Raw genomic sequence first — 21339 nt, 5'->3', positions numbered from 1 at the left:
TTAGTTGTGCTGCCTGTGTGTTTTATAGCCACACGGCATATTTTGCCAATTGAATGCATCTTGTCAAGTGTTACCAAAAATCTGATTTATAAAATTTTGGAAGAATGTGTTGCTTATTTATAAATAAAGTTGATTTTACTGATGCAAAGATGTTAGAAACTATGCATCATGATTTCATCCCTAATTGTGTCCTTTGCCTGCTTTTTTTAATCACATCATGATTTTTTAAGCAGCTGCAGCAATGAAAATTTGTTAATCTTATGATCCATAGCGTTTCACATTAGCCAGCAAACTTTTTATATCCACAACCCACTGCCTAAACATCAATACAGTCACACAGATTAGATTAGCTTTTGATCTTCCCTAAAAGAAAAATTTTGTGGCTTTTTATAAGCTAACCGTGTTGCTGCCTTTTTCTCCATTAACATACCTATTTGTTGTTGTTGTTTTTCCTGTTCTTGTAGTAGTTGTGATAGTCTCTGACTGACTGTGATTGTAAAAAACGAGGGTTGCCCCTCAGTCTCTTGACTATAAATAAAGGCTGAACTGAACTTTGAAAAATTTTGAAGTAAGTGTTGTCACTACCTGCTCTAAGTCTGAACTGGCATCAGACTTTGCTGCTAACTTGAAGAGCTCCTGTTCATGCATCTGGTTGATCTCCATCAGCTGGTTATCTTTCTGAATAATGATGTCTTTGAATGTCTGGATCTGGAAAAATAAAAACACGGAGTGCATCAGAAGACATAAGAGAGTAACACTTGTCATGACAAATACAAACAACTGTGTCGAGTTCTGCAATTTTGCTGGTATGCATTTGGAAAAGACACAGCAACTGCTTTGAAAAACCTACGTTCTGTTTGTACATGCTCTCCTTCTGACTGTACTGCTCCTTCTCAGAGTTTAGCAGCTCTTTGAGGCTGTCCGCCTGCTCCTGCAGCAAACTGTAGCGCTCCTCTGACTCTCCCACCTTCCTGGTCAGACTCTGCACCAGCAGCTGCAGCTCCTGCATCGCCCCGCTGTCCTCTGTCACCTGAAGGAGTATATAGCACAGACGGGCATCAGTGAGTGGATCAGTAACTGAAAAAAGAGCAGGGGTGTGCAATACAAATGCATCAATGTGTTTTGGGTTCAACTTAATATATGAATGCCTCAGAATACTGGTGTTATTTTTTTCTGTACTAAACTCAAGATGTGAGAATGTTTGCAGTCAGTCAGTCAGTATTGATTAAAAGTGTGGCAAGATGATGTTCACACCACATTCTTATCAGCTGGGTGACCTTTTGTTGTGGTACGGGCGTGATGGGCTGATCTCCTGCCAGTGCTGTTTGCAGGTGGACAATATAGGCCTCTTTCTCTGCCAGCTTCCTGTCCTTCTCCGTCAGCATAGCGTCCATTTCCTCGCCTCGCTGCCGCTGTGACTCGACCTCCTTCCTCTATTGGAAATGAGTGATGATTTTCATCAGAGAAATGAAAACAGATTTCAAAGCCTGTTTGCTTCTCACTCTGTAAATTTAAACCTGTCCACCTCAGTCCATTAACCTTACAAACACTGACACATTAGAAAAAGGAAAGACAAGTTTAATGGTGCAGCACCTTCAACAACAAAGTAATTCAAAGTCCTTCACATAAGACATAAAGAATTAAGACATTAAAGGGATAGTTCAGATTATCTGAAGTGGGGTTGTATGAGGTACTTGTCCATAGTCAGTGTATTACTTACAGTGGATTGCAGCAGGAGAACCGGTGAAGGAAGCTAAGCAATACATATATTTTAGACACCTAAAAAAAAATTAAGTCTTCCCCCTAACAGTCAACTAAACCATTAGTCTCGACCACGTTTTCATTTATTTGTTTGTTCGTTTGTTGCAGAACACGCGCCTCAATTTCCATTCAGGAGCTGTGCTTTACCATTTGGCCCAGGGGACGGTTACAACACAGCCCTTTTTTCCAGCGCCCTGCTGCTAACTGTGATAATGCTCCACCTGGTAGCAAGTCACCATTAAAAGAACTCTTCTTCTTTTAATGGTGACTTGCAGAACTGTGCTGTAGCTGCCATTAGCAAGTTAGCTCAGTTAGCGTTCCTATGGGATCCAGTCTCTTAGATCAGTGGAAGCCAGCTGACAGGAAATACAGCACCTGGGGGTTTGAGAATAGAGCTGCCAGGGGATAATGAAGACACAGTGGGTTCAAGTGAGGACAACAGTTGAGGAGCGAGTTTGTAACTTAGCAACTTAATAAGTATGTATCGCCCATTGTGTTGATAGGTCTGCAGAATTAGTTTTTGTCATGTTGTTAGTTTAATTTAATTAATTAATTTAATTCGAAAAGCACTCCTTTGAAAAAACAGTAATTTACAGAATCATAAAGGATCTCTGCACACCTGAATGTATGACAGGTGCGTCAGAGGAAGATTCAACCTAAAGAAAACTAGAAAGACTCCAGCACACTGTCTCACTTTCTGCTGATTTATTAAAATATCCGATGTTTCAGTGTGGACAACCTTCATCAGGTCTACTCATACCTGATGAAGGTCATCCAGATAGTACAGTAATAAACAAATCGAGGCAGTGGCAGACCAGAAACTCCTGTGTCCTGTGAGGTAGAATTACTGTCAAAAAAAGCTCTTAGTATAAAGCACACTTAAACTAATATTGTTGTTTTTTTGTTTTTTTGTTTTTTTGTGTCTAAAATGTGTGTTGCTGTTGACCCTGTCCACAGCAGTACATTGCTTAGCTTCCTACACTGGTACTCCGGCTGTTTGTTGCAGGTATGTCCAGCATAAACACTGAATGCTGCACCTCCATGTTTAGTTCTGACTCTGGTGACAGTAAGCAGACCTGAACCAGAACATCTGAGAGGTCTGGACGCTTCGTAACATAGCAGCAGATCAGAAATGTAAACACACGCTCTAATGTTAGCCTGGTGCTCTAATTCGTCAACCATCACAGAGAACAGAAGATCACAGAAGTCACAGACCTATGGTCAACCCCATCAACCCATTAAGTGGATTTAACTAACAACACAGGAAGCTGGATGGTTTGTTTGTAAGGACAATAATTGATCATCCACCAATAGCCATGCAGTCCATCTCTATGATATCACTTAAATGTGGCCTAGGATGAGAATGAATTTGTTTTCATCACCTTGTTTTCCAGTTCTTCCACTCTTTGTGTAAGCTGCTGTTCAAGTTCCTCAACTTTCTTCTTCAGCAAGACAATCTTACCCCGACTGGCTTGATCTCCTCCCTCTGATGACCCCTACAGGGAATTAAAAACATAATGCTATTAAGTCATGCACACACTGGACAACATTTACCAGAACACCAGAAACGTGTTGTGTGTAACAGTGACTTTGCATTGGAGCATTTGTGCCCTCTAGTGGTAAAGACTGCTTACTGCTTAAATCTGAGTAAGAATTAGGATTAAAATAAGGTTTAAATCAATGCAATACTTGTCGTTGTTCACATGTGTGTGTCCATACCTTTTTGCTGTGTGTTGGCGTGCCCTGACCTCCCTGCTGTTTCTTCAGCTCCTCCAGCTGTGTGGTGAGGGAGGTCACCTTGGCCTTGTTCTGGAGACGCAGCTTCGACAATTTGGCCTCGCATGACTCCTTCTCCACCTGAGTCACGGAAAATAAGTTTTTGACCTTCTGATATTAACCACTTCTACAAGTGATGTTCAGATAATTCAATGATTTTTAAACACAAAGAAAATGAAAGAAATTACCACTGATTTCAGAATAAACTACTGAAAGGGTACAGGAGTAAAAGTACCTGCCCACTATTATTGACAGCCAACAGACATGGCGTGCTAACACCAATGCTGTCTGTAAAAGCTCAACCATGTCTGACCTTTTGTATTCAGTGTTCTGAGTTAGCACTGTCTGTACAAAACAAGAAGAAACTGGACAGGGTTGTCAAACCTTTTCATTTTCATGGCAAAGATATAATCTAAGGCCGTTTTCACACCAACCTTGTTTGGTCCGGACTTTCAGACTTTTCAGTTTGATCCGGACCAAAGTTAGCAAGACATTTGAGGATGTCATGTCAGGCTTTGGGAAACACTGATCAACATTTGTCACCATTTTTTGACATTTTAGAGACCAAGCAACTAATCGATAAAATTGAAAAAATAATCAACCTATTAATCGACAATGACATAATTGTTCATTTCAGCCCAACTTAAGACTAGCCACCAGTAAAATTTAAAGAAAAAGGTGCTGAACCGTAGACATGACTATGACGCACATTTTAGCTGACAAAATAAAAAAAAAATTGAAAGAATATCAGATATACGCTACACATTTTTACAATTGGAGGATGAAAGAATCACTTTAGCATTAATAAACAGAAATTAAAATGTATAAAAATAAACATTTATTCATTTCCATATTATTTTGTCAAAGTTCCAGGGAGTCACTGGAGGGGAGCAAAAGAGCCACATGCAGCTCCAGGACATCAGGTTGCAGACCCCTGCCCTAGAGGCCATAAAGGTTTCATTCATTCATTTGTGTTTAGGTACAATTACTGCAGAAGCTGTCCTTATTAAAACATTTGAGAAAATGCAAGATATTACTATTAGTGTGACGATGGCCTGTAGAGGAGTGGAGGTTCCTGTTCGTCTAATCTCACATTCCTGTCTTTATTATAGTGTGGTAGACTTTGACTCGGGAGTTTAATAGTTAACTAGATCCGGGATTTTTTTTACTGAATGATCTCAGTCAGTGACTAACAGGAGCAGCCCCTGCAGCAGCATTACAAAATATTCCAGAATAACTCATATGACCAACTGTGCCTGGCTCAGTCACATACAAAGAGGCCCAACAGCACACATGATTGCATTTAGTACAGGGAAAGTTACATTACAATATCCATGTCCTGTTATGACACACGGAAGTTCTTATAAATACACAGTGACTCAAGTAAACAGAGATTTACAACCAAATATGAGGAATTAAAACCCACAAGAACCACTGTGCCTGGCCTCAAAGTGCTTTCAGTTCCTGTTTTAGAACCAATATTTTGACAGCAAGGGTCAGAAAGAGTGCACTTTATGCATATTTTGTGTCATGGTTTAGTCAAGGGCCCTATGCACATAAATAACATGTATCCTGTACAACAAGGGCACTCTGCAATATTCATTTGACTGTTATAATACTAAAAGTTCTCCACAGATTAATTTTTAATGTCATGTGTCGCAAGATGTGAAAATTGTCCTCACCTTAAGTTGGTCATCTTTGGAGCGAAGTGCTGTATCTTTCTCCCGGATCATCTCCTTCAGCTGGGCGACGAGCTGCTCGGTTTGGGCGAGCCGCTCCGCCATTTCCTCCACAGCGATCTCTCCACCAGCAGCAGCAGCACCTCGGGGAGAGCCTGGGCCCTGCAGAGAGAGGAGAGAGACGGTGGACTACAGACCACGAAAAAGACGCTGAACTGAATGCACATTCTGGCTCAACAACAAACCAACACACCTGGTGTTAGAAAGAGTATAACTGTTCAGAGAGCCATCTGAGAATGAGCCAAATGATATTTCATCTGGAGAGTTCTGCCAGTGTGTGTGTTAAAGTGTGTATGAGACTGAGGAGTACTTGGACAGAAGACTGCAGAACAGGGCTACAACTATAACTATACAATATAACGATATTATATCCTAGCGTGATATGAGACTAGATATCATGATAGATTTTGGATCGTTATATCATGATATGGGATAAGCGTGTAAATATTAGAGCTACAACGATTAACTGACTACTTCCTTATTAATCAATTATTAAATTAATCACTAATTATTCTGATAATCGATTAATTGTTTTGAGTCATTTTTTTTAAGAAAGAACAGCTTAAATATAAATATTTTCTGGTTTCTTTAGTCCTGTAAGATGAATATTTTTGGGTTGTGAGCAGAATTAGACATTTGCAGACACCATCTTGGACGTTGGGAAACACTGATCAACATTTTCTGTTATATTATGGACAAAACAACTACTCGATAAGTGGAGACAATGATCGACAGATTGATTGATAATGAAAATAATTATTGTGTGCTCCACGTTTGATTTTGATATGATATTTGATTTTGTCATTATCACCCAGCGATAATCCAACAAACTCGTTTTAACACGTTAACCACCTCCACCCCTTGGATTATACCACATGTCATCAGTCACAATCTACATGATCAATAATTATTGATATCAGCTGATACGAAACTTCACCATGGTGATAGGTTTTTCAGCTATATATTGCCCAGGCCTAGCTGCAACTAATGAATACTTTCACTGTACATTAATCTGTCAATCATTTTCTTGATTAATTTGTTGTTTGGTCCATAAAATGTTAGAAAATGGTGAAAAATGTTTTTTCTGGAGCCCAAAATGACATCATAAATGACATCATGAAAACGTCTCTTTTTGTCCACACCCCAAATATATTCAGTAAACTGTCATAAAGAAGTAAAGAAAACAGAAAATATTCATGTTTAAGAAGCTGGAATCTGAAAATTCTGACTGTTTGTTCTTGGAAAATTCCCCAAACCAATAAATAGATTATCAGACTTGTTCGCAATTAATGTAATAATTGATTGATATTCGATTATTGGACTGACAAAACAAGAAACTTACAGACATCACCTTGGACTTTCAGTAACTGAGATGGACATATTTCACTATTTTCCAGCATTTTTTAGACAAAATCATTAATCTAGAACATAATCAGCAGATTAATCATTAATAAACATAATCATTAGTTGCACCTTTTGCAAGGAAACACAAAGCTGCAAACACAAACGAAGATCAGATGTTCCTATAGCAACATTCTGTAAAAAACCTGTAGAAATTTTAATGATATGGGTCTAGGGAGTTTATAAATCTGTGCTGTTAGAATTTTAGAAGAGAGTGACAAAAAAATGTGTATTTACTATAGATCAGTTATGTGTGACTGATAAGGCCTTCACTGACCCATCTAATGAGGTCAGTAAAAGTCAGAATACCAGTTCAGTGGATCAGGCCGGTCAGGAGGAACAACAGGACGGAACCGTGAGAAGCAATTAAACAGAACATAAGTGAAGTAAAGTCCAACAGCTGCTCTTGTACCACCTCTGATTGGATAAGATATTATATATTATTTAATGCTTTTGAATAATTTTAGCATTATTGCATTCCTAGTAAGACCGAATGTTGAGATAAGCATGTAGGCTGTAGAGTAAATAGGGTGGGGGGGATTTAAGCTGGAGCAGTGGTCCCCCTCTCACAGGAAGTGTGAGCTCTGACTGTCTGAGTCAAAGCCCTGTGCTCAGCAGTCTCCCTAATTCCAGTGTATCTGCACATGAAACACGCTGCAAAGCCTTCACTGGGGTTCCTCTGAGCCAATTAAACTGCTAGTAATAATAAGGCTGCACAAGATAAGACGAAGTGATTCACTAAAATGACTTCTGTCTGAGAAATGTTGTCAGTACTGATTAACTTCACTCTGTGGCATGTACAAATGTAAGAATATTTTGAAGTTTGTTGTAACTTAAGACACACAGACTAATATCTCTATCCAGTCCACCTCAGTTTCAGTGCAAGTCAAGTTTTATCAGGTCTTGAATTATTACATCCAGTGTTTTTAGTTGTTGTGAAGTTGTGAGACATTTAATTCATACACAAAATATAAGATCATTATAAATGTAGATGTCTAATTGCTGGATTAGCTATTGCTGATAGCAGAACCACAACCATTGACTGTATAAGTGAAGTGGACGTAGCCCACATGATGTCACCCATTGGTTGGTGTACTACAGTTTTAAAAAGGGCTGCACAACATGGTAAAAAAAAGTGATATTATGATTATTTTGAGAGAAATAATAATAGTAATAATAAGACTAGACTATATTGCCTTGAGTGGAAGTTGAAGTTAATTCAAAGCGGGCTTTTTCACTTAAATGCAGATATATTTATCATCCTTGATGGAATACCCCTCAGGTAGCCTATAGATAATCTAATAGGATGTAATTACTTTTGTCACTTCCTGTGTGTTCCCTGAAGGCTGCTGGAAACTGTCCAAATTGACTGCAGCCTTTTTTCTTCACCTCCTGCTGCAGCTGCCTGCTCTTGTCTACTTTCCAAGCAAGGTGCTGCTCATTTCGAATGAGCCTAAAGCATATCCTGCTTTATTGTCTATTTTACTCTAAAAAGTACCATAATTTAAAAAATGAACATTATGCTGTATTGAAGAAGACTCTAAAGCAGCAACTGACATCATGAACTCACCAGGAAACTGTTCACTGAGGTCATAAATCAAGTAAGAAATAAACTCATTTTCTCATAAGTTTACATACAATCAGACTTCTTTGTGAAACCAGTGGACACAGAAGCCAGAAGTCCACTTCTCTTACACAGTCTATGCACACGTGGCTTTATTTGAATTCCAGAAACCATGAACAACACTTGATTTACAAGGGTCAGCAGCCACCTGACACACATTTACAATGTGACCATTCAAGCAAAGGAAAATAAGCATGTGTACTTACTGCAGCGCCCGGCTCTCCCTCCTCCCCGGAAAACCATTTCAGCATGGTTTCAGTTTAGACCTATAAAACACAGAGTAAATACATTATTCACTATCTAGAAAAGTGGTCTTTTCTCCTGCCTGTGTGCCAGTTTCCCAGTTTCCCAGTTTCCCGGTTTCCTGTTATATTCATGTTTAGGAAATAACCCTTTCCAACCAAACAAATCATTATTTACTATTCATCATCATTGAAGCTAGCAGGATCTTAATGTCATCAAAATCAAAATCAAACAGCTGCACAATATGGCAAACTACTACTAAACTAACTATTAAAATTAGAGCTGAACAAAGAGATATCTAATTCCAATTATTTTGACTGATACTGCAACTGTGACATGATTTGTAATATTAGTGGAAAGGAAAATTTTTAACATCAACATTCTCATTTTCACTGAAAAACACATTAAAATGATTATGGTGTTTTATTTTTTCAGGGATCTGTACTAAACAAATATGTTTTCTTAAGTCTAAAGAACGATGTGTTGGCCAGGAGACCTCTGCAGCTCCACAGTATTTAATTTAAAATGGTATTTTGACACACTTCACCTTTAACAAGTACTGTGCATCCTGCTATTTGAAAGTTGTACTTTCCATAAAATTTCGAAAAATTGTTAAAATTAAAATTATGAGAAAATGATGCGACTTTTTACAGGTCTGAATCAAGCAAACATGTTCTCTTAAATCTAAAGAACAAGATTTGCAGGTCACATGATCTGTGCGGCACTACAGTACTCCATTATAATGCTTTTTGTCACACATTTTCCTTAACCAAAAAATTGAAGGGTTTTGCAATTAGCCATATTGCAATTTTGATCATTTTGTGATTAATTGTGCAGCCTTACCAACCAGACAGTAAGAATCTAACTCACAATCAACATATATAATTTAACTATAGTTTACATATAATAATACAGAGGGAAGTTGAACCTTCAAAGAGCAGGACTGATACTGTATGTAAATGAATGAGCAGGTCAGCTCTCATAAAGCTGCAGGAAACACAAGACTACTGACATTCTTAAATTATTAACAGTAGGAGCATCCTAGAATATCAGATAATGGACTAAGGAGTACAGTTGATCATCAGGGAACCTGACCAGCAAGCCGGAGGGAGGCCGAGTCAGAAAAGTGAATGTTGGGATGTGGGCCAAACAGAGAATCAAACAGAATCATAATCACTTTACAGCTGCTTGCAGGCTCCATTTCAGCAACACACTGACAGGTGTGGCTCTTGGTACTTGTCATAACTAGAGCACGAACAAACTGGCCACGACTTGAGGCCTGTTGAGTACAACGACAGGGTGCAGGATGATCAGCCAGACTCATTCAGCTGAACAGTCCAGCCCCGTGTGACGCAGGGGAAAATCAGGTCAAACTGGTTCTCTCTCGCATACCAGAGAGGGACAACACAACCTAAGAGGCTATCTGATATCTTCCCTGAGCTACAGCATCCATCAAGTTTTATCCACAAAAAACACAAGATCAATTTACTAATTTTTAATGAACAAGAGGCAAAAAGAACAGGTGCAAAATGGGATGTAGAACCAATTCTCTGACGGTGACTAAAATATGGTTTACTAACAAATTCCACTTACTATATGCTACTACGAGGAATATGTTGAGATGGTCAGATTACAGTTAAAGAAAGGCTCAATGAAAGATAATGAAGCTATTGATAAAAACATTCGACATGCGACTCTGTCTCAGAATCAGAAATACTTTACTGATCCTGGAGGAGGAACTGTTTGTTGCTCCCATTCAAGAGTAGAAGTATCAATAAGCATATAGAGAATGTGAGAATGGAAATTAAATATGTAAAATACAAGCTAAAAAATACGTGCATTATATTACTATATACACTACAGATGAATAGAAATAAGGTGTAAAAATATAAATGAATGTAATTGCAGCTATTCTGACTGATATTGCAATTGTGATATGATTTACCATAATAGAGGAAATGATCATTTTTACATCATTATAACTATTCCGATTGAAAAACATGTCAAAATGACTATGATGATCTTTTTTTTCTTTCTTTTTTTTTTTTTTTTTTGCAGAAATCTGTACCAAATGAAAATCTCTTTTTTAAGTCTATATAGTCTGATTTGTAGTAAAGGACATCTCTGCCTCAAGGCATTCATTAATATAAAAAACAAATATTGCACTTCCCGCTATTTGAAAATACAGAAAGCCATATTGCCATTTCGATAAAATTTCAATTAATCGTGCAGCCCCAGTGTGCAAGGATGCAAATATTATAATAACGAGTATAGGTTGGTTTGATGCACAGTATAAATAAATAAATGCAGTAACGTCAGTGTAATGTCAGTCAGTGTAGCCAGTTCACTGCACTACTAAATTATTGATATTGCACAGTATTAAATAGTATTAAATTAATAGTGTTAAACAGTATTAATTTGAATTGAATTGTTACACAAATAACCATCTTGTTAGGTCAGTAGTGGCAGTTCTGAGGATAATCGCAGCTTTCAAGACACTTAAAGAGCAGAAACGTTACTGAATGACTGAGCAGGAGAAATTTCCCATTTAAAACACCTGACTGCTAACAGACCAGACTCACTAAAAGTTGGCCGTGGGAAGCCGAGCTTTTGACATTAGCTAACTGTTAGCTTAGATACTAGCTTGCATCTTCACGTCCTACGGCCTATTTAACCCGTACAGGCTTCAGACTTGTCCCAGCTGAAGGCCTCGGGGGTTGGGGTGGCCCTCTGGAAGTCGACCAGTTATCTAATCAAACACCAGTTTTAGCAAACATTAATCCAGCTAGCTAACTTTATCTCGCTCTGTAGCTACATGCTAAAGCAGCTAGCATCGACTATCCATTTGATGAATTAGCTCCGTCAGGCGATTTGCAGCCGTTAAATATTTGATTTGAAGTGATTACCGGATTCACAGCTTCATGAAGAATCCACCTGAAACCTCTCAGCGTCGATAAAATGCTGCTGAATTACATTTTATTCCACTTAGCGACGGAATTGCAGACGGGACAGTGATACGCATTGGTCACGTTTGTCAACAGACAACTGGGAGGAACCTGCGCATGCGCAAGTCTGTTACGTTGACAGGTCCTGGAGGAAACCATCTACGGATTTATTTCATGATCATCGGCTATAAAAAAAAAACATAATGTGTATGATGGTCATGGATATGTTCAGAGCTGTTAGAGGAGAAGTCCAGCTCATTATATGTTTTATTCTCCGAAGCAGAACCTGTGCTGCTCCTTCAAAGAGGAAACAAACACCAAGATAGTATTTCCGTGTCAATTCCGGGTTCGCAAAAGCCTTGTACCTTGTTCTCTTTAAATACAGCCATGCCTTGTATGGATCACTTTGCTTTGGATATTAAGACTCCAGGTGGTCAATGTCAGACAAAAGGGTTGATTTTGATTTAAGAATACAATGAATGTATATTATTTTTATTTAATTTCTCTTTCATTCTGTCTTTTATATAATACAATCACAAGCATAAAATGTCAACACACTGGTGGAAAATTGTATAAACATTGTACAAACCATCAATTTTAATATGAACATAATTTTTTTTTATGCACTAAAATGAGAAATGTCAGATTCTTAACCCTTTTTTCATTGTTTATTTACCAACATATATATATATATATATATATATATATATATATATATATATATATATATATACATAATTTATTTTTTTGCTTTTTATTTTTCCAAAATTATTTTCACATGTGCAGCTTACTGCTTCCAAATGTAAAATTCATTCATAAAAATTTAAATAAACAAGGAAAAACAAGAACAACAAAGGAAACAAGACCTGCAAGCAGGTTTTAAGGGGGCCAGAAGACCAGATGCTCATGATTTGAAAGATTAATTGAAAGATAATTGCTAAAACTTGATTTCCTTGAGGTCAGTGAGTCTCTTTTTTGTTCCCTGAGTAGTTGGTGGAATATGTAACCCACCTGCCAATTTTGGGAATTTTTTGTCAGTTTTTCCTGCACAAACACTTTTAGTGGAGAAGAAGAAATACATAAAGAAAGAAATAATTTGAGTCTAATTGTTAGTCTGTTTCTGTGACGCAGCTGCATATTATAGGGTAACTACTGTAGTTATTCTGAAACATGACAAAAATGCCTCTATACATGTGAAAATTGCTTTATTTCAGATATTTATCCTAAAGTGTAACTTATAACTAAAGTGAGGCAGTGCTCAGTGGTGCAACAATACCTTCATGGTGCAGAACAGGGCTGCAGCAGCAAAGGGTCCAGGGACAAAAATTAACTTTTAAACGAGGCTCCCACTCCTCCTCTCACTCTCTGTAAATCTACCCACTAGCCTCACAGTGCCAGTCAGGTAGCCTGCACACTACTTGTGCCAGCTACATTATATTTTGCTCAGATGCCAATCAGTATCACAGTATTGGAATACTCAGTTACCTTTGGCTTCTTTTTGAACATTTTCAGTGGACTTCTTTTAAGCCAAGATTCCGGTGAAGGATCTGCTTCTTCTGCTGCTGTGTGGCTTTTTTCAACGTTCAGACAGCTGCAGATCACTCCGCCTCTTGGCAAATTACCTTACTCTGACAGATGACTGGACACGCCCAGCTGCAGATGGACATAGTTTCAACAGCAGTGGCCATTTTTGTCAGCATGACTGTGATTCTTGTGTTTGCTACACTGATTTGATGAGTAAATAATTTTGTGCTGTCTCGTAGAGGTTTATGTACTTGCTGACCACTTTATGTAAATTCCTCACCTTTTGGCAAACTCGCCATTCTAAGTTCAAAATGAGAAAAAAAATAGTCAGCGACTACCTTGGTGCAGATCTGACGAGAAACTGGGTGGGGGGTTGAGATGAAGGGTGTTCAGTTCACAGTATTACCTTTTGTAGTTAGTTATCTGGCCAACACCATCAACAAAGAGCACAGTGTCTTTATAGATACATTAAGTGTTGATATTAGTTTTGCACACTCAAGTAAACAAGTTAGTCTAACTTTTGTGAACTGCAATCACAATTAAATTAGTTTAAGTACATGTGTGTATATATACATATATATACACACACTTCTTATATTTAAACGATAATGTTTTGTGTAGCACTGCATTTCACTTGTATAGTCAGAAATAAACTGAGAAAGTATGCTTGTTCTGAAGATATAACTGGACTAGTGCATTTGTTTGGAGTGCGGCCGCAGTCTCAGCTCAGTAGAGTTTATGTGAGCAGAACAGCTGCAGTTTCAGCATTAATGACACAGTTTTCATTGTCGGTTTAAGTTCAGGTGGAGTGTAGTTTAGGTCACAGTTGATTTACTGTTTGTGTGCACCCAGAGAAAAGTAAGATGAGATATTTTCTTACCATATGTGCTGTCATTGCACTGTTATGATGCTGTGAGTGTGAATGGCAGATAATACCCCTGTTATGTTTATATCAGCACATCTTACAGTTCCTTACTGCCTGTAATTCATGAAGATGATCTTTCTAATGATACAGAGTTTTCCTCATGATTATTTAATTTTCCTGTGGTGAAATCCTGTATTATACCAGCCCACTGTAAAAGATAGATGGCTGTTAGGTTTATGTTTCCATTAGATTGTGTGTAGGAATATCAGATATTGGATATCTGTAGCTATTGCTATGATGAGTGAGTGAGCTGTTATTAATACCTTTATTGTACTGTTTGTATGTCAGAACCATACCCAGATGCACTGTTGCATTAAAGAGCAGTAAACTGATCAACTGTCTCATTATTATTATTACATGAAGTCCTGGGTGCACTCTAACAGATGCACACACTGCGATTATAACTGAGAGCAACCAGCTGAAAATGACTGAGCCTCTGGAACAACTTTCTTGCAGGAGGTGGTGCATCACATGTGTGTGGACACGGTGACATCAGTTCTCCAGTCCCTCTGTGAAGACCCTGTGTGACCTTTCACTGTGTGGATTTAGTCTGTTGTACTAATCTGAGCCTTTAAGGCTCTTTGCAGTAACACTATGATATCCATTGCCTTCAGAACCGCCCACCTCACCCACCCACTGACCCATCTCACACATAAATAAAATTTTTTAATATAAATTTATGTACAACTGCAAAACCACACCAGTCAGACAATTATAAAAGCCAACATGATGTATGACCTACAAGTCTGTGCAAAAACTGATTTTCCCACCACAGAAAAACAAATGTAAGCCAGTGGTCTCCTGGAGAAGATGACAACAGATAGGAAAACACATTAAAATTGTTACTGTGAAATACAAGTGACAATAATTCAAGTGTATTAAAAAAATATATGTGTCTGTGTGGTGCTCATTGGTGTCACTGTGAAGCCAGAGGATATCATACTGTAACAGTAAAGAGCCTTAAAGGCTGAGAATAGTAAGTCAGACTAAATCCATACAGTAAAAGCTCCCATGACGTGTCCATAAAGCAGCTAAAGAGCATGTTTGTCTGTGTTCTTGTATTAGGAGTCAAGCTAATCTGTACATATAGGTCGTGTCGAGTAATAAAGCTGAACACAGGTTTAGTCTTTTGTTTGTTTCATTCATTGACAGCAGACATTATTTTATTTAAGTTTACTGACGACATCTTATTCACGTGGCCCCACACTGGTGCAGCTCACGCACTCTTGTTATCATCCTCTCCTGCGCTTCCTATTTTCTTTATGACTCACGCTCAGATGGCCTCTCATAACAGCAGGTCAGAAAAAAACATATGATCATTCTGGATTTTAAACCAGGCACACAGTGATAAGAGAATTACAGATGATGATAAAGCCATGACTGCACTGATCAAGACAATATGCAAAAATCATCACTGTCATTTGGCCCAACATCAAGAGATTTTGCATCAGATTTGTGTTTAATAATCAGAAACAGAAAAAAATCAACTTAAGTTTGGAAACAGAAATCTTGACAAAAACTTTAACAGTTTTGTCTATATTTTAAACTGTTCAGGACTGTGATTCATTGATGATGCTCTCATTTATGTTGCAATGCATACAACACATAAAAAATGGGAAAATATCCTAAATTTTTTATGTAGAGAAAGTTAGCCTGCAGTGTATATGTGACAGTATGTAATCTGGCCTACTTAAGGAAAAAACAAACAAACAAACACTTGTTCATGTCAGGTCTGGACCAGGTAACAGGTCTGCTGTGAGTTTGCCCAGCAACCGGTGACGACTTTGCATATAATAAAATATTGTAGAAAAAATACCGTAAAATCACAACTGGCTAACTAACACTAGCTTACTAGCTGCAGTAACTTTACCTCCAGACAAACTTGTTAGATCCCACTGCATCTGCATTTGTTCTGTGGGGGTTTGAGGAGGAGGATGTGGGCTGATGAAGAATCAAAGTGGGTCGACGATGATTCATCTCTCTCTGGCTTGCTGTCTCAAGTTTAAGCTGAATTAGCTTAGCTCTTATCCTGACTCTCTTCTGCGATCGTGGTCCAGCTGGTCTGGCTGGGTGACCCGTCTCAAGGTCCGCTGCACTGATCGAGTCCCTGCTCTTCCTTTTCCCACGTTAATGAGTGTATTTCTGTCATCTATCATGTAGATATACCTGCTGTATTTCACCATCTGACCAGTGCTTGCTGAGATGTAAGCTAGCTTTAGCCTCAGTCTGTTAGCATTAATGTTATATCATGTACGCAGCTGTTAGCTAACTTTACATAAACAGGTTTCTTGTTTTACGCGTCAGATGGAAACATTAAAATGTCAGCTGGAGACTCTCAGCTGACTCAAATCAAATTAGCATTAGCTTTAGCTTACATCAGCCAGTCACACTTATGAAATCTGCTTGTGAGTATTTTTGCCACAAAATCAACAGTTGTCAGGTAGAAATTAGAGCATGCCACCATTATCACTGTAAACAAAATGAATGCAGTGCAAGAATGGAGAGCTTGACATAGCAACAGTAACTAAGGAGGGCGGGTCTCTCAATTGGCATGCTGAACAGGAACAGACGCAATACAAATTGTTCCAATGTTTTTGGAAAACAAATTAAAAACCAGCACCACATCACAGTTCCTCAGCATTAATTACTTGTTGCTACACAGTGAGTCGTGTCGGTTAAAGTTTCAGCTGATACCAGTTGGATGTATTACTTGTAAAACTGATGATCCACAAATTACGTCAAAGGGTGCTCAGCTTGTTTGGGGGGCTCAGGTCGATGATCTCCACGTAGCAGTTCTTCGATGTTAAAAAAAAAAAAAAAAACATTTTAGAGCCATGACACATGGCTGTGTGTCTCACACTTGTTAGAAGATGAACATGACTTCTCGTGGCTTCTCTTCCAAAAAAAGAGACCGTGATCAGATTGAAGATTTAATGGAAGATTCAGGTTGCATCGTCAAGCATGTTGGCATGTCCCCAAATGAAGAAATGATCACTGAGGTGATCCTGAATCTACAATCTGATCTGAAATCAAGATGCAGATCCCTTGGATAAAAACATCCAAACCTGGTGCCAAATTTTCTCTGATGCTTCTGTGCGTAAACGACAGCAGGACTGAACACCGACAGCGGATCATAACTGTCACTTAGTGTCCAATCATTTACCATAAATATACACTATAAAATCAGGGTTTCTTCTCCTGTTTCTCAATGAACCAGTCACAGGGTCCAATGTCCAGTTTGAGCTGATCCATCACCCACGGGTCTTTATTAGCTCCCTCGATAAATTCCTCCAAAGAAATCTGACCTGCACAATTCACAAGAGGAACACAGTGACACACAGTCAGAATTTATGTTCATCAAAGTACCTTTCTAACAGCACAAGGAAAGATCTGCCTGTGCACATTAAATTACAAATAGCTCAGAACTTACTGTCTCCGTTCTTGTCCACCAGCTCAAATATTCTGTCACAGGTATCTTCAATATTCACTTTGACACCCGGGTCATTGTGCTTCCTAATCTTGTAAATAATCTGAGAAGATGGACAAAAGGACAAAAAAGATGAGCTGCTTTCAGTTTAAATATTTGCAGGAACCTCTCACACTGACATGTCTGTGAGGTCAAGTGAAGACAAATTATATTAATGTAGTAATTTATCATACAAAGACATTTAACCTCTGTGCCCATGTAAATCCATGTGTGTATTCATTAATAATGCTGGGTAATGACATGAATAACATGTTTGTTTATAAATGTCCTCAAAACACGTGAATAACTACTGTTAACTACTGTTTGTTTGTTTTTTCACTTTTAAAAATGTTTCTGCAAGACATAAAAGAAAGTAGCTAATTTATTGTTTCTAAAATGTTTTTAAAAGTTGTGAAATAATGTTTTTTGTTTGTTTTTCTTTTGTTTTTTAATGGAGACCCTGCCCTCCACCTGCACCTTCTTATGTTCTCATTATCCTCATCCTTAAAAATTTGAAGTCCTGAAAACAAGACTCAACAATCAACTATCTTTCTGATTTGCTAACAAACAGCAACTGACAAATTCCACTGATTCTACCCTTAAGAACTAGTTAAAGTTGTTTGCAGCTACTGTTAACTGAATGTTAAACAACTGTTTTATGCAACCCCAAAGCATGTAATACATCTGCTGATCCACCATACTGGTGTCAGGTTTTAGGTCTAAAATGAATACTTCCTTCCTTTTCCTTTCACAGGAGGAAATGATCACTGATCTCCTGTGTGAAATTTCTGTTTGGCAGAGTCTGGTCAGGAAGTCAGGGCTGACTGGTGAGTCACTCTTTAAACTGCGATTTTCCTTTGTGCCTGTCATTGTCGCCCCCTGCTGGTACTGCAAATTCTTACACAGGTGCACTTTTCATGCCTAGGTGAGGAAAAAAGTGACTCTGACTCTTGGGTGGGGGGGGGTGGCGGTGGGGGGCTGAATTGTTGGGGGCTTCTGAAGGGAGGTATGCCAGAAAATGTTTGGGAACCGCTGACATAGAGGAACATAAACTAAAAGCTACAGTGGAAAAATGTGGATTGTAGATATATTAGAGAGGTATTTGTGTCCAATCAAATTCTGCAAAATATTCTAAGGTAAATGATGCAAGTAGAATTTTTAATGATAAATAAAATGCTTGAATACTTACTTTGATGATGTGTCTCACTTCCTGTCTGTCCAAACAGCCGTTTCCATCTCTGTCATAAACTTTAAAAGACCATCTCAGTTTGTCCTCGAGTTTCCCACGAAGAACGAGATGTACCGCTGCCACATACTCCAGGAAGTCAATCTGACCATCCTGAGAAGCAAACAGGACGGAGAACAGATCAGTCAAACAAACTACTGTCAGACTGATATGCACATTGTTTTATCCAACTGATTCAAAACTGTACTTGTGAACTCTCTTCTCTGTGCTTATTTCTAGATTTATACGTTAAATATGTACACAAGTCACTGCAACTTTACCTTATTTGTGTCGAAGGATCGAAACACATTGTCCATGTACGCAGCTTCTTCTTCTGTGGAGCTGCTGTTGATTCCAAAGATCTTCTTGAATTCGTGAAGGTGCAGATTTCCACTCGGACATTCACTTGCGAACTTACGGTAGAGTTCCTGGATGTTATCAAGAGTCACCTCCCTATCTTCTGAGCCACTTTGTGCTTGTCCCATGACTTTAAATACAAACAGGCAAAATAATAAGTTGTGAAAATAATAAAAAACCTACACAGAAGCTGTCAAGCACATTCATCACTGAGCACTGGCCATGAATCCATGGCTTGGCAGCAGTCAGACCTATGTGGTCTATTTCAGGGTAACCTGCAGGACAAATCCTATTGACTTTTCAGTGATCTTCTCCAAATCCCTCATCAGACTTCCCCATTTTCCTTAATACTTGTGTTTGCTTAAATTTGACAAAATCCCTCCACTGCTCTGAAGAAAACAGTGATTCTCTTGATGCTGAAAAATGATGAATTTGCTCATAAAAAAACAGCTTGTTTAGCTCTTTGACAGCAGAAAGTGGATTGCCCCCATGTAGACAAAAGGCCACCAGTGAGCTCTCAGCGAGATTAAAAGACACATGATGTCAAAGCCTGAGTGATCGTGGTCTTGGTGACGTTGATCCGATGAGGTCTGAGCACAGTTCAGCCACCAGCCACTAATCGATTCTGTTCCCAAAAAAACACAATAAAGTCCCACCTGTTTCATCCAAATATGCAGTAAATTCAAATTATATTTAAGTTTGACTTGTGACTAAAGAGACTTTAAGAAAAAAAATAAGTTCATGATCATGGATTGTTGTTGCTCCTGAATCTTACCTGCCAAACATGTCAATGGTCTTATTAAAGACGCAATATGTAAGAACTGACAACACGACAGATTCATACTCCAAACAAACAGGGGGCAGCATATCACCAGAGTAACCACTAGCTGCTGTTAGCTAGTTAGCCCAGTTAGCCATGCAGCTAGCAGTTGTATTACCTGACTCTGCCAGGACTGTGAGCTTGTAGCACCAATGTGTTGGTGTTTGCACCCCTAGCACAGGAGGAAGGAATGTGCCCTATTAGTCGACTCCATGAACATTAAATGACGGCACCAGAAATACTAATCAGTTAAACTATTTTTTAATATTTTATTCATGCACAGTGCCAGTTAACTGTTGCCTCTAAGGTGTTATGCAGCTGCCCGCCACTAGTCGGCACCATCAGACAGCAACCCCTCTCGCCCAGCGCGTATGACGCCTTAGACCTTAGATCACATACTATTATGCTCTGGTCATTGCTAGTGAATATTTTTTACAAGGACTTATTGTTTGCAACCATTGGTAACCCGGTTATGAAGAATACAAGATGAGGAGTCTGTAAATCTGTCAGTGAAAGGTCAGTGGGCTCTTTGGATGTCTGGGCTCTGCTGCAACTGCACAGATTTTACCAGGATCATTCAGTTTGCAGATAAAATCACAGCAAAGGTCAATATTTGCAAAATAGTTGTTTCATTTATCAATTTGATCACTTCATGTGACGTGTAAAATATAGTTGGAGATAACAGTTATTTTTTATTGTCATTCAATCAATTAGTCTGGTCTATAAAATGTCAGAAGTGTTTTTTTACGTGTTTCTCAAAACACAGGTTGAAGTCCCTAAAGGGATAGTTCACCCAAAAATGAAAATTCAGTCATTATCTACTCACCCTCATGCCGATTGAAGTTCAGGTTTAGTTTTTTAGTCCACAAAACACTGCTGAGTTTCACAGGGAAACAGTGTTGCAGAATCTCCCAAACAATGGAAGTGAATGGTGACCAATTTTCAACATAAGATGCCTCCATCCTGCTCATCTGTTCTAATCCAAGCCTCCTATTAGATCCTATTGTTTAGGAGATTCTGCAACACTGTTTTCCTGTGAAACTCCAGCAATGTTTTGTGGACTGAAAATCTAAATACAACCTTCAATCAGTATGAGGGTGAGTAGATAATGACTGAATTTTCATTTTTGGATGAACTGGACTGGCAGACCGGGGTGGTGGTCCCTCTATTTAAAAAGGGGGACCGGAGGGTGTGCTCCAACTACAGGGGGATCACACTCCTCAGCCTCCCTGGTAAAGTCTATTCCAGGGTACTGGAGAGGAGAATTCGGCCGATAGTCGAACCTCGGATCCAAGAGGAACAATGCGGTTTTCGTCCTGGTCGTGGAACACTGGACCAGCTCTACACCCTCCGCAGGGTGCTTGAGGGCTCATGGGAGTTTGCCCAACCAGTCCACATGTGCTTTGTGGACTTGGAGAAGGCATTTGACTGTGTCCCTCGTGGCATTCTGTGGGAGGTGCTTCAGGAGTATGGAGTTCGGGGCCCTCTGCTAAGGGCCGTACGGTCTCTGTATGATCGGAGCAGGAGCTTGGT

At 38.8% G+C, this 21339-nt stretch overlaps 2 protein-coding genes across 6 annotated transcripts in view; both read right to left on the bottom strand.

The window, feature by feature from the left end:
* Positions 1-11584, bottom strand: part of LOC146332464 (uncharacterized) — a 46694-nt gene extending 35110 nt beyond the window's left edge. For all 5 annotated transcript variants that reach the window (XM_084717208.1, XM_084716873.1, XM_084717118.1 and 2 more), the window contains exons 1-8: positions 11451-11584; positions 8508-8567; positions 5220-5378; positions 3481-3618; positions 3144-3257; positions 1278-1433; positions 851-1030; positions 586-708 (exon numbers count right to left, since the gene is read on the bottom strand). In XM_084717208.1, the coding sequence (XP_084573334.1) occupies positions 586-708; positions 851-1030; positions 1278-1433; positions 3144-3257; positions 3481-3618; positions 5220-5378; positions 8508-8552 (915 nt within the window). In that variant the 5' untranslated portion in view covers positions 8553-8567; positions 11451-11584. The remainder of the gene's footprint in view (positions 1-585; positions 709-850; positions 1031-1277; positions 1434-3143; positions 3258-3480; positions 3619-5219; positions 5379-8507; positions 8568-11450) is intronic.
* Positions 11585-16220: 4636 nt separating this feature from the next.
* LOC146332463 (guanylyl cyclase-activating protein 2-like) lies at positions 16221-19486 on the bottom strand. The gene is made up of 4 exons (XM_084716432.1): positions 18911-19486; positions 18594-18743; positions 17369-17468; positions 16221-17243 (listed from the first exon to the last, which is right to left on the bottom strand). Exons 1-4 carry the CDS (start codon positions 19112-19114, stop codon positions 17122-17124), a joined length of 576 nt encoding a protein of 191 aa, XP_084572558.1. The 5' UTR covers positions 19115-19486; the 3' UTR covers positions 16221-17121.
* Positions 19487-21339: the final 1853 nt, after the last annotated feature.

This window comes from Lutjanus erythropterus, chromosome 1 (genome assembly GCF_056507025.1).
Source record: "Lutjanus erythropterus isolate fLutEry1 chromosome 1, fLutEry1.hap2, whole genome shotgun sequence".
NCBI classification, from domain to species: Eukaryota; Metazoa; Chordata; class Actinopteri; order Lutjaniformes; family Lutjanidae; genus Lutjanus; species Lutjanus erythropterus.
Note: the sequence above shows the minus strand (reverse complement) of the source record. Positions and strands in the feature narration are given on the sequence as shown.

Excerpts from the sequence above, each read along its gene's own strand:
- LOC146332463 (XM_084716432.1), bottom strand. The coding sequence starts at position 19,114 with ATGGGACAAGCACAAAGTGGCTCAGAAGATAGGGAGGTGACTCTTGAT. Across the intron at positions 17,469-18,593 it reads AAGTGAGACACATCATCAAA|ATTATTTACAAGATTAGGAA; the intron begins GTAAGTATTCAA and ends CCATCTTCTCAG. Across the intron at positions 17,244-17,368 it reads GGTGGACAAGAACGGAGACA|GTCAGATTTCTTTGGAGGAA; the intron begins GTAAGTTCTGAG and ends TGAATTGTGCAG.